At 35.0% G+C, this 13,469-nt stretch overlaps 1 protein-coding gene across 2 annotated transcripts in view; it reads right to left on the minus strand.

The window, feature by feature from the left end:
- Nucleotides 1–273: 273 nt before the first annotated feature.
- The window catches only part of LOC130051757 (uncharacterized), a 19,943-nt gene continuing 6,747 nt past the window's right edge, over nt 274–13,469 (minus strand). For both annotated transcript variants that reach the window (XM_056154346.1, XM_056154347.1), the window contains exons 3-5: nt 12,446–12,574; nt 9,751–9,891; nt 274–1,452 (exon numbers count right to left, since the gene is read on the minus strand). In XM_056154346.1, coding sequence (XP_056010321.1) covers nt 824–1,452; nt 9,751–9,891; nt 12,446–12,574 — 899 coding nt within the window. In that variant the 3' untranslated portion in view covers nt 274–823. The remainder of the gene's footprint in view (nt 1,453–9,750; nt 9,892–12,445; nt 12,575–13,469) is intronic.

The following is a 13,469-nucleotide window of genomic DNA, read 5'->3' on the forward strand; positions in this document are numbered from 1 at the left end:
TAAAGTAGAACTGGTGTCACCACAATACGAGTAAAATATCACGTCTAATGTAGAACTGGTGTCACCACAATACGAGTAAAATATCACGTCTAAAGTAGAACTGGTGCCACCACAATACAAGTAAAATATCACGTCTAAAGTAGAACTGGTGTCACCACAATACAAGTAAAATATCACGTCTAAAGTAGAACTGGTGCCACCACAATGCGAGCAAAATACCAAGTCTACAGTAGAACTGGTGTCACCACAATACAACCAAAATAATCTTGAAACAAACATGCGAGACTGTTTATTGAAATATGTCATCATAAAACATTTAATGTAATTTAATTTGCACTTCACAATTTTGTCTGTATATCTTTATGAATTAGTCTACAAATCTGTTTAAGTTGAACTGACGTACTAATCAAAGTAACCTTTGACTATAAACAGCACATGATTAAGCAAGTATTCACTGTACATGTGTAATCTGGAAACCTATACATGAATGTCATGTACACATCACAACACTGGAGACAAAACAACTAGCATATCAATTATACCTATAATCCTAAAAATGCTTTTCTTATGTAAAGTGATAATCAAAATGTATTCATTTTTTATTAACAAGATTAAAAAACTGCCTTGGCAGATGCGACTTTGAAATCCATGAAGTGTCATATCTCATTATAACAATATTTAAGAAACTTCTGATGATCACTATGAAAATGTGACTCCATCCAGATGGATGGACAGAAAAACACCAGACAGTGTGACAATTTCTGTGTGTCCACTATATAAAACACAGAAAAAAAGCAGTAAATGTACAGTTACTGTTACAGTACTAAAACCCGGGAATCATCCTGCCCTTCTTTTTGGCCAGTTTCATTTTCTTATCCTTTTTGACCTGTTTTCGGTCCAGGATATTTTTCTGTCTTTTCTCTTGTCTCTTCTCCATCTTTTTATTGATGGTGTCCTGTCTCTCCACCCATTTTGCTTTCTTTTTCTCTTTTATTTTCTCTTTCTTTTTCAGAGCTTTCTTTAACAAAGCGGGATCATCTTTGACTTTTTCCCCCTCTGCACGAAGCATAACACTTTGCCAAGCATTCTTTTGCTCCAGTTTCTTTGCTTTTTCCGCATCTTTTTCTTTCAAGTTTTCTATCTTTGTTTTTCGCCTTTCAATATTTTCTAATAGTCTTTTAAAATCTTTCCCATGAAGAGAGTTTTTGGGTTTTTCTTTCTCATCATTCTTTGTGAAGTCAAATTTGCTAAACACTAGTTTGCCACCCTTGTCCACCACAGAAGGACGTTCAGGTGATCTATAACCAGCCGTAGCATCACCATTCAATGGACCACAAGATTTCAATTCTGGGTTTTTATTCTTCTTTCGTCGGACTTGACCTTTTAATTTGCTCTGTTTTCTTCTAAGCCTTTTCTCTTCCTGTAGTTCTGTGGATGTTAACTTCCGTTCCTCTGAAAAAATTATCATCAACATTATAATTCTGTGAATGTTCACTTCATTTCTTCTTCTGATGATCAACATTATTATTTTATGAATGTTCACGTCATTTCTTCTGATGATCATCAACATTATTATTTTATGAATGTTCACGTCATTTCTTCTGATGATTATCAACATTAGAATTCAATGAAAGAAAGCAGAGGTGAGCAAGCTCACATGCCCCACGCTCTAACATTGCTTGACAATGCCTCACATAATGAATGGTAATGCTATGCATTATTGCAAGAACAAGACAGTCGGGCTCAAAATTCTAGGTTCAATAGTGGCATAACTCCCAGAAAGATTATTGAATCAGAATTTCCTGGGAATATGCACATCTACACAGTGTATCCTTATTAACTACAAAGTTTCACGAAATTCTGTTGAGTGGTTTCAAAGGAGTTGCGCTGACAAGGTTCAAAAGGGGCATAACTCCCAGAAAAATTATTGAATAAGAATTTCCTGGGAATATGCACATCTACACAGTGTATCCTTATTAACTACAAAGTTTCACGAAATTCTGTTGAGCGGTCTCAGAGGAGTTGCGCTGACAAGGTTCAAAAGGGGCATAACTCCCAGAAAAATTATTGAATCAGAATTTCTTGGGAATATGCACATCTACACAGTGTATCCTTATTAACTACAAAGTTTCACGAAATTCTGTTGAGCGGTCTCAGAGGAGTTGGGTTGATAAGAACAGGAGAGACGGGCTTGAAATTCTAAGTTCGAAAGGGTATAACTCCCAGAAAAATTATTGAATCAGAATTTCCTGGGAATATGCACATCTACAGTGTGTCCTTATTAACTACAAAGTTTCACAAAATTCTGTTGAGTGGTCTCAGAGGAGTTGCGCTGACAAGAAAGGGACTGACGGACAGGTCAAAAACATTGTACCCTCCGCAACTTTGTTGTGTGGGGTATAATTACTCAAGACCTTGGTTGTATGAAAAAGGGAGATGATGCTAAATTCATTAACCTTTCTTTAATTTTCCTTCTAACAAGTCTTATGATAAAAGAAAATGACAAAGATTTTGATAAAGTTATTACCACTTTTCGTAATGTTTGCATGCCGGAGTTATTGTTCGTGTGGGACGGTATATATGAACTTCCGGTAAAGAGTATACAAGGCACCCAAATACAAACATTTACATTTTATGGAATGGATTCGCTTATTAATACATTACAGCCTAGCCATTATCTCCTAACACTCCCGTTGAATACATCACTTTTCAAAAATTGCAAATAAAAATATTTTCTCGAGTAAGTCAATTAAAAGTAGCAACAAACTCAAAGTTGCACAACATGTGCGGTACACGGCGGTCGGCTACATTCTAACAGATAAACACATCAGACATATTGAAAATATTAAAAACAAGAGATGTTTGTAAAACACATATGCCCCCCATGGTGCAAAATTGAAAAGGGTTATACACACACCTCATTTAATTGATAGTATTATCATCAATTCAAAATATTGAGCAGACAATATCTTCCTATGTCAAGAGTGAATTGACCATGTGACCTAAAATTCAATAGGGGTCATCTACTCCTTATGCTGTACCAGTGTACCAAGTTTGGTACGTGTCAATCAAGCAAATAATTCTTAAAATGTAGGAGACAATATATTACTATGTCCAGTTCAACTATTGACTTTTGACCTCAAAATCAATATGGGTCATCCTCTCCTGAAGATGTACCAATGTACTAAGTTTGATGTCTATCAAGTAAAAGGGTTATCAAGATATTGAGTGGACAGTATATTACTATGTCCAGTTTGACCCTTGACCTTTGACCATGTGACCTCAAAATCAATAGGAGTCATCTTCTCCTGAATATACACCAGTGTACTATTTAAAGTTTGATGTCTGTCAAGCAAAGAGCTCTGAAGATATTGAGCAGACAGTATATTCCTATGTCCAGGTTGACCCTTGACCTTTAAACATGTGATCTCAAAATCAATAGGGATCATCTTCTCCTAAATATGTATCAGTGTACCAAGTTTGATGTCTGTCAAGCAAAGGGTTCTCAAGATATTGAACGGACAGTATATTCCAACGTCTAGTTTAACCCTTGACCTTTGACCATGTGACCTCAAAATCAATAAGAGTCATCTTCTCCTGCAGATCTACCAGTGTACTAAGTTTGATGTCTGTCAAGAAAAGGGTTCTCAAGATATTGAGCAGACATTATATACCTATGTCCAGTTTGACCCTTGATCTTTGACCATGTGACCTCAAAATCAATAGGGGTCATCTTCTCCTGAAGATGTACTAGTGTACCAAGTTTGATGTCTGTCAAGCAAAGGGTTCTCAAGATATTGAACGGACAATATATTCCTATGTCCAGTTTGACCTTTGACCATGTGACCTCAAAATCAATAAGGGTCATCTTCTTCTGAAGACATATTGGTGTACCAAGTTTGATGTCTGTCAAGCAAAGGGTTTTCAAGATATTGAACGGACAGTATATTCCAATGTCCAGTTTGACCCTTGACCTTTGACCATGTGACCTCAAAATCAATAGGGGTCATCAACTCATGAAGACGTACCAGTGTATAAATTTTATGTCTGTCAAGAAAAGGGTTCTCAATGTATTGAACGGACAATATATTCCTATGTCCAGTGTGACCCTTGACCATGTGACCTCAAAATCAATAGGTGTCATCTTCTCCTGAAGACGTATCAGTGTACCAAGTTTGATGTCTGTCAAGAAAAGGGTTCTCAATATATTGAATGGACAGTATATTCCTATGTCCAGTTTGACCTTTGACCATGTGACCTCAAAATCAATAGGGGTCATCTTCTCCTGAAGACGTACTAGTGTACCAAGTTTGATGTCTGTCAAGAAAAGGGTTCTCAAGATATTGAACGGACAGTATATTCCTATGTCCAGTTTGACCCTTGACCTTTGACCATGTGACCTCAAAATCAATAGGGGTCATCTCTCCTGAAGACGTACTAATGTACCAAGTTTGATGTCTGTCAAGCAAAGGGTTCTCAAGATATTGAACGGACAGTATATTCCTATGTCCAGTTTGACCCTTGACCTTTGATCATGTGACCTCAAAATCAATAAGGGTCATCTTCTTCAGAAGATGTACCAGTGTATCAAGTTTGATGTCTGTCAAGCAAAGGGTTCTCTAGACATTGAATGGTCAGTATATTCCTATGCCCAGTTTGATCCTTGACCTTTGACCATATGACCTCAAAATCAATAGGGGTCATCTAATCCTTAGGATGTACCAGTGTGCCAAGTTTGATGTCTTTCAAGCAAAGAGATCTCGAGATATTGAGCGGACATTATATTCCTATGTCCAGAGTAGATTGACCCTTGACCTTTGGACCTGAAAAACAATAGGGGTCATCTTCCACTCATAACCAACCCAAATATGAAATATCATTATCATCAAGTGAATGGTTCTCAAGATATTGAGCGGACAACATGTGGTCTACAGACCGACCGACAGTTGCAAAACAATATGCCCCCTCTTTTTCAAAGGGGGGCATAAAAATTGTATTCAGGTTGGCCCAGGAAATTGAATGCATTTCCTAAATCAGACCCCTTATGATAACCTTCGATTTACGGCGCAGGATTATTTTGCTTACAGTTGAGTCTTGAGGTCTTAAATCAAATATCGCTGAAGATTGCATCGGAGGTCAAAATTCTGCAATAATGTAATATATATATATATATATATATATATATATATATATATATATATAATAAAAAAAATGAAATAGAAAAAACTGTAAAAATATAATAAAAATCATAACATATTTTTCCACTCATAATCTTATTAGGGCAGACGTTTCCTCTTGTTGCAAAACAATATGCCCCCTCTTTTTCAAAGGGGGGCATAAAAATTGTATTCAGGTTGGCCCAGGAAATTGAATGCATTTCCTAAATCAGACCCCTTATGATAACCTTCGATTTACGGCGCAGGATTATTTTGCTTACAGTTGAGCCTTGAGGTCTTAAATCAAATATCGCTGAAGATTGCATCGGAGGTCAAAATTCTGCAATAATGTAATATATATATATATATAATAAAAAAAATGAAATAGAAAAAACTGTAAAAATATAATAAAAATCATAACATATTTTTCCACTCATAATCTTATTAGGGCAGACGTTTCCTCTTGCCCCCCCCCCCCCCCAATAAACATTGTATGCTGTATGAAAAAGTAAATATAACGAATAGTCATCGATTCTATAAAGAATACAAAAGTAAGTGTTTGGCAAACACGGACCCCTGGACACACCAGAGGTGCAAGTACTGAAGATCTTGTTTGTGAACACAGCAGTAATATTTTGTTAGTAGGGATGACAATGGGTGAAAATTTGGTAACCGGTTAGTCATAAATTCTTTTGACCTATTACATATAATTAACCAATTAATTGTTAAAACTTAAAATTCTCAATTACTGCATTATTTTATTTTATAGTATGACAAGTGCTTCGATAGGTAAAGACGTGAACGAAAACCGCATGAAAGCAAGAATATTTGTAGAAATTCAAAATGTTCACTTTTTGCAACGCCACGTCAGAACGGTCATCATATAATTATTTTTATTACAATATTTGGCCCCAAGTTTATGCTAAAGAAATAATTCTATTGTCTTCGAAGTTTGTTTACAAGAATTGCTATTAAATATTGAAGGTGGCAGAAATCCGTTCGGATGGCACATGGCACTAAAGTTACGCAAGACGCACGTGCAAGTCCACTCCACATAACACAGCTGCCATTTCATCTCTTTCTCGTTTTTAAGTATTACTATGCGTGAAACATTGGCAAGTAACTCAGAAATATGATTTAGTCTGACCTTCATGATTTTTAGGCGTACCCCCCTCCATTTTTATTTTCATTCTCTAACTTTGTATAATAATGTATCTTTCTCTCATTTCTTTATGCTGACAACGTCGAATTTATCAATGTGATACTAGTACGGCTTGGTAGTTTATTTTATGCAAACATTATATAGAACCTGACTGGGAACTTTCAAAAAGGTTTTACCTACAAAATGGACTATAAATATCGGTATTGCATGAAAGAGGTATAGCGCACTTGGTATGCAATTTCGCCTACATAAATACCTTTTTCTTGAATATCATTTTTTACAAATATTCTGCTATACAATGTCAGTTTATACTTGTGTTTACCCAAATTACTTAATAAAGATATCGATATGTTAATAGTATATTTATTTGACAAGCATAAACATCACCGTGATTATATAGAGTATATAGTAGATGTAACGTAATGGGCATAAAAAATTGCAAACTGTTGCAAAAGGCCACCTTAAACCAGAAATAAAACACTGAAGTTGTTTTACCTGCTTATGACTGTATATAAGTCCGTTTGAGGAAATTTGGTTTAAGGTGGCCCTCTTGTTGAAAATGGATAAAATATGCAAAAATCGTTCTCAAAATTTACCTTGAGATTTAGCAGCCTGTCAAAAGTTAAACCTTTAAACTTACAAGCCTGGGTGGCCTAGTGGTTTAGGTGCTCGGTAATCTTACACTTAAACCATACATTCCCCGAGTTCAAGTCCAATATTTTTCTAATCTATTTTTTTTTTTTTTTGCTTTTCATTTTTTAGGGTCGTTTTCTTGAGGGGGTGGGGGGGTTAAATGTGATGCATATATTATAACAAATATTAGTCATTTTCATCATAACTTCTAATATTTGCAAGTTACGACTTAAAGAAAGGGAATTTATTCCGAGATCATTGTAGTTCCGCTTGTTTACACTAACATGTTCCTGTGTGCACAGGAATTTCAAACCGTAATGTGGCTGACGAAAAGCTAAACAAATACTACAAGAAAAAGGACACAAATGCACAGCATGTAATAAGTAAAAATAAGTCAAGGGAGGAAAAGAACTGTTATACAGTTGACTTCTCAAAAAAAAAAAATAAAAAAAAAAATAAATAAAAACTCATGTAGCAACTGTCATATGATATTTAGGCAAAGTTAAACACTCGAATTATCAACCAAAGGCAAATGAACTGATGATATCTATTAAAGGCGCTGCAGTCATGTCAGAACAGTGAGTTAAGTAATGCAATATGTAAAAGGGTTGTTGTATAATATGAATGCACAGGTCTATGAAAATATTGTACTGTTCATCATTCCAAATAGGGAAATGGTTTATTAAGTAAAGAACGACTCATATAAATGTCAGTAATGCTAAACTGCGGCAGTTATTTATCTTGGTTAACGAAACATCAAAAACGTTGGCCTTATATTTAAATATAACACGCCAGTCTATTATTGGAAACCGGTGTTTTCCATTTAGATTTCTGAGTCGGCCGTATCGTCAGCAAATGCGCTATACCTCATTTACTTTAAAGATTATTAAATCTGATCAGTCATTTAAAAAGTTAATATTTCAACATCACCTAGACTTTTGAATATTACGACCCCCCCCCCCCCTTTTTAACACATGTAATACAGGCACGACAGTATTACTTTACTACAAATAACCCGGCCAATCGGTTTCAGATTTTCTAATCGGTTATCATTTTTTCAACCGAGTAATTGGTTAACCGGCGAATCGTTGTTATCCATAGTATTTAACACATGCAGATATATATACAGTCAAAACTGCCATAGCGACCCACTGTATTAAGCGACTTACTGTCGTATGTGACCATAAAAAGTTCCCCCCAAGACGTTACTCTATATATTGTACCTGTATTAAACGACCACCTGTCTGACGCGACCAACGACCATGATTTTCACAACCTTTTCGTGTATTTTAACGAAATTTTACCTCTATTTAACGACTGTACATTTTTCGATTACAACGTGATTACTACTTTCGATTTCGGTTGAGCCGACTATTCTGGGAATTATTGCCCCTAACACTTTCGTTTTCAAACGCACGCCTATTCTGGGAATTATCGCCCCTAATACTTTCGTTTTAATACGCACAGTTTGTCGATGATCTTGATTAGTCGGCCTTCTGAATAAATCATTATACCTAAGCTGTCAACATGCAGTGTCCTATGTGGTTAATTAATAAAACCCGCATTGTTGTTTATTTAACAAAATCAAGGATCAGGGAATCAAGGCCGGTGTATTTGAAGGTGTGAATTTCGACAAACTTTAAGAAGTGCCGGGTAGGCTAAATCGGAAATGAAAATCTACCACTTGTTATAGTAAAAAATTTGCCCGATTGTGATATAAATCAAGTAAATATTGTGCTCAGGACTAAAATTTCCCGATTGCGATATAAATCAGGTAAATATTGTGCTCAGGACTAAAATTTTAAACGGAGTATTCACAGTTTTCCTTCATGAGATACTAAAGGTTTCCAGAATAATGACCGGAACTAGCGGCTCACTTCGACATGTCCCGAGTATTTGACATGTCCGAGTTCAAGAAAATTGCCTGCATTAGTTCTAAGCTTAAAATATTTGCTGTGCATATATACAATGGATATATTGTGATTTATTTAATGTTTCTCAAATTGAATAACATTTTTCCAGCACGTATTGTACAAAAGGAGACGCAACACTTCACCATCTGTTTTCTTACCACAAGTGCTGCATTTTTTAGTTACACTGTACAAGTAGGCTATACATGAATACCCTTTACAACAAAGTGTTTATAAGTTTTAGAAAATTTACATGCAGTTCATAAATAATTTTTAAATCTCATGTAAATGTGTAATATGAAATGCATGAAAAGTTTATCATTCTTAAATAGATTAAATGTAATTTTGATGAATAAAAAATTATGATACAACACATTGTATTCTAGATTTTAACTACAGTGTATTATTAATTTTATTTTACAACTATTAAAACCATACTTGATATTCTTAATGATAAATTCCAAATACATGTAGTCATTTACTCCATTGTATAAATTATTTGTGAAATTTTATCCATTAACTGCGGGAAATAGGCAACCTGTATTAAGAGACCACCTGTCATATGTGACCTTTTTTCCATTCTCCGTTGGACAGTCTCTTAATACAGGTTTGACTGTATATATAAACCAACCAAACTTTGGATACATACCGTCCTGCACAAATGACAACTCGTACAAGCAAGGATTATGAATTTCCGGAATATGTAATCAAAATACTAATAAATCTATTAAAAACCATATTTTACATTTAGTTTCTATACTACATGTAAACACTATTACACTGTTTTACAGAAGTGAACCAGTTCATCATTGTTATTGAGCTCTCTAGTTTTAAATTTTTCATATCACTGAAAATGTACGAGTACATATTAAAACACAGGTCTACTTACTGCTGAGCTTTTGCATATCCAGCAGCTTTTGTCCGAGACCATCTAACCTTGCTGCCTTGCTGATGCCTGGAGTTCCCTCCCCTTTATTTGATTTCTTGTTGCTTTTCCCTTTGTGCTTTTGTTTTTCTTTTATTTTGCTATCTATAGTAAACAATTATTACATATATTATAATAAGTACCTTTGTGTCACATGATTTATTTGTACCCAGCCACTATAGAAAACATGTACTTATTTTAACCGATTTCCCTGATGCCACTCCTTGTTGCACTCATCATTTCCCATACATATTTCTTTGCCTTCCATCTACATCATCATTTGGCCTTTAAAGTATTCCATCTCTTTTGATTAATATCACTAAGTGTTTTGCCCCTTTATAACACTGTATTTCTGTTTAATCAAAAGGTACATACTAATTTGCAGTAGGGAAAATTCATTTTTCAACTTTGAATGAATTTTTTTGGCAATTAGGAAATGAGGCACTGCATCAAATGGTGGCATCATGGGGAAAAAGATGACTGCTCTAGGCTGAATAGAGTTATGAATATTTAATTTTGCTACGGAATGAAAGAAATTTCTACTCATTTTATACAATATAAAGCAAGTTGAGACAGTTTACACTTTATAAACAGTGAAGTGAATAAAAAAGTGTAAACTTAGTATAACATGAGCAAACATTACTTTCATTCCTTATAATTTAATTTCAAAACATATTCAATGTAATTTACTCAACACACAGACTTCTTGTATACGAGGAATAATTTGCTTTTTAATCAGGTGCACGATATGTTACACTGATGTTAATTGCAAGACGGAGAGTACCACAAATCTCACAGTACTCCTGTCTGAGAAACATTAAAAGTATTGAACTTTATTGATAAATATCTGCATATTAGATATTCACCATATGTTATGTATTGAATAAAAAATAACTGAATCGAGACCATAGTTACGCAATTCATAAAGGTACTGTATCATTGAAGTGTATGCATACCTAACCTCTCTTTGAGAGCCAGGAGTTTGATTTGCTCACTTCTGCCTCATAGATCATGAGACTTACAAAGATGTCTTAACCTAGGCAAGTCTAAATTTTATGTAAAATACAAATGAATACAACTTCAAAAGAATTTAATTTTTCTTTCCATTTTTGAATTATATGTAGAGGACTAGGAAAGTGCTGTGTGAAAATGGCAAGTGTAAAATTTGATGAATTCAAGAGAAAATGGATTGTCAATAATTTTGACAATTGTTCAAAGTTAAAAGTTTTTAATAGGTAGGTAAATGATCATGGTCAAGATAATAAAGGCTGCTGCAAAGATTACTTAAACATTACTCACACTTAAGTTGAAGTTATAAGCTATGTTGAAGTTATAAGCTACGTTGAAGTTTGATATGTGGATCAAAGGTCAATGTAAAGGTGACAAAATCATTGATTGATTGATTGTATCTTGCTTAACTTCTCTCTCGAGAATTTTTCACTCATATGGAGACGTCACCAAGACCGGTGAAGGTCTTCAAATTTAGGCCTTCGCTCGACGCTTACGGCCTTTGAGCACTGAGGGTTCTTTAGCGTGCCACACCTACTGCAACATAGGACATCTGTTTTTAAGGTCATCTCCGAGGACCCATGACATTCACACCTGATGCCAAGCATTTGGCGATGGAACTGTCACTACCTCTTTAACGACTTAGGTCTGTCACGGCCAGGATTCGAATCCTGGCCTCCTGCATGTGGGGCGAACGCTCTAACCACTGTGGCAAAAATAATACCATTATATAGGTCATGTCACAAGGATTACAACCACTAAATTTAAAGTTCTTCAACTTATAGTTCAAAAGTTAAACCAATCCTAAAGTTTGCCACAGACAGATGGACATACACATATTAGTATCTCACAAGCTTACAGAAAGTAGAAACTGACCATCTAAAATGACTTATGAAGGTGATTGGCGGGGAATCGCATATTTTGGACATATTTGGTATGGATGGGGGTGTATGTATATAAGATCTATACACGCTATCCACACTTCAGATGTCTGTGTGACGAAACAGCAAACCGTTAAAAGTCATTACACATACAGTTTATGCAAAAAGCCATTAGAATGGTAAATGACATCTTGTTTCTTTCATTTTTTTAAAAAAATCATATTTTATTCTTACGCATTTCAAAAAATTTCATTGAAGTATCTTATCAGACAATATCAATGCCTAATGTAGACCAATGGATTGACTATATGTGGCACCACATGTAGAGGTTTCAGGTGGGAGAATTGGCTCCATGCGACACCACATGTAGAGGTTTCAGGTGGGAGAATTGGCTACATGTAGCACCACATGTAAAGGTTTCAGGTGGGAGAATTTTGAAATGGCTACATATGGCACATGTAAAGGTTTCAGGTGGGAGAATTTTGAAATGGCTACATATGGCACATGTAAAGGTTTCAGGTGGGAGAATTTTGAAATGGCTACATATGGCACATGTAAAGGTTTCAGGTGGGAGAATTGGGTGGTTTCCCATAGCTTGTCATAACCAAAAAGTGAACGAAATCATCTGTACAAAATTTTAAGAGGTTACTCAAACTTCATGTAATAAGCAATATGAATCAAACAATACATTATTCAAACTGCTTCTAAAATGGTTCTGTATTTGTCATTCACAATATAAATGGACAGTTAAGATTTTTAAATTTACATACATGGCTCCTCCTCTTCAGATGGCTTTGATTCAAACTGTATTTGAGATACAGTTTTACTTTGAAGAAGATTTAATTTCTGTTTCTTCTCTCCTTTATATTTTTGTTCTTTTTTCCTTTTTCTCATATCTCCTGAAACAATAAATTAATTGAACCTGAAAGTTACATGTGTATCATCCCTGCAAAGAGCATGCACGTGTCAAGGCCGTGTCCATGCATCAAAAGTCCTTATATGTACTGTATGAATATTTGTAATATCAACAACATTCAGGAATATCCATGTTTTCAGTGGATGTGGATTACATAGAAGGCTCTAATCTAACAACAAAATTTCTAATGATTCAGAATACTCTTTAGTAAAAAGATTTATCCTGAACCCTGAAATTTCAAACAAAGTCAAAACTGGACACCTTAAGGTTGAAATTGTGGAAGATTCTCACAAGTGGATACCACGTGGTATGTAATACGGTCTGGATCTAAAGTTATAAACTAGAAGATATAAATAGATCACCAACACATCAACGCACGGGTAAATTTATTTTGTTGACCGGCTTCGATCGTCGGGTGGTCATCATCAGAACAATTATACATGAAATTTGTCCAATTAAGTAAAATATGTGGATGACATCGCCATAAACATAGTAAAAATGTGGAAGGTTTGTACATATTGAAGATTTGCTTAATACGATGTACATAATGAGTTTACATTGTCTGTAAAGTCTTGTATGGCATAAAATGAATATCTATATTATTAATCAAATCATCCATAAATTCCATGAATTTTCACTGTTGTTTTGTATCCTAGCAGAAGTTCGTCAAATCAGATGGTGACATTTTTAAGTGTGGCATGTGTGATATAAAGTGCTGAATGACACAGGTTTGTATTGACTGGCAGCTCTTGATATTGACAAAATGTCAGTACATACCATCTGAGGGAGTTGCCCCTTTTGGTCAATGTATTGAATAAAGGGTGTGTGTGTGTGTGTGTGTGTGTGTGTGTGTGTGTGTGCGTTTACATGAGATACAA

The sequence above is a fragment of the Ostrea edulis genome, chromosome 2, assembly GCF_947568905.1.
Source record: "Ostrea edulis chromosome 2, xbOstEdul1.1, whole genome shotgun sequence".
NCBI lineage: Eukaryota > Metazoa > Mollusca > Bivalvia > Ostreida > Ostreidae > Ostrea > Ostrea edulis.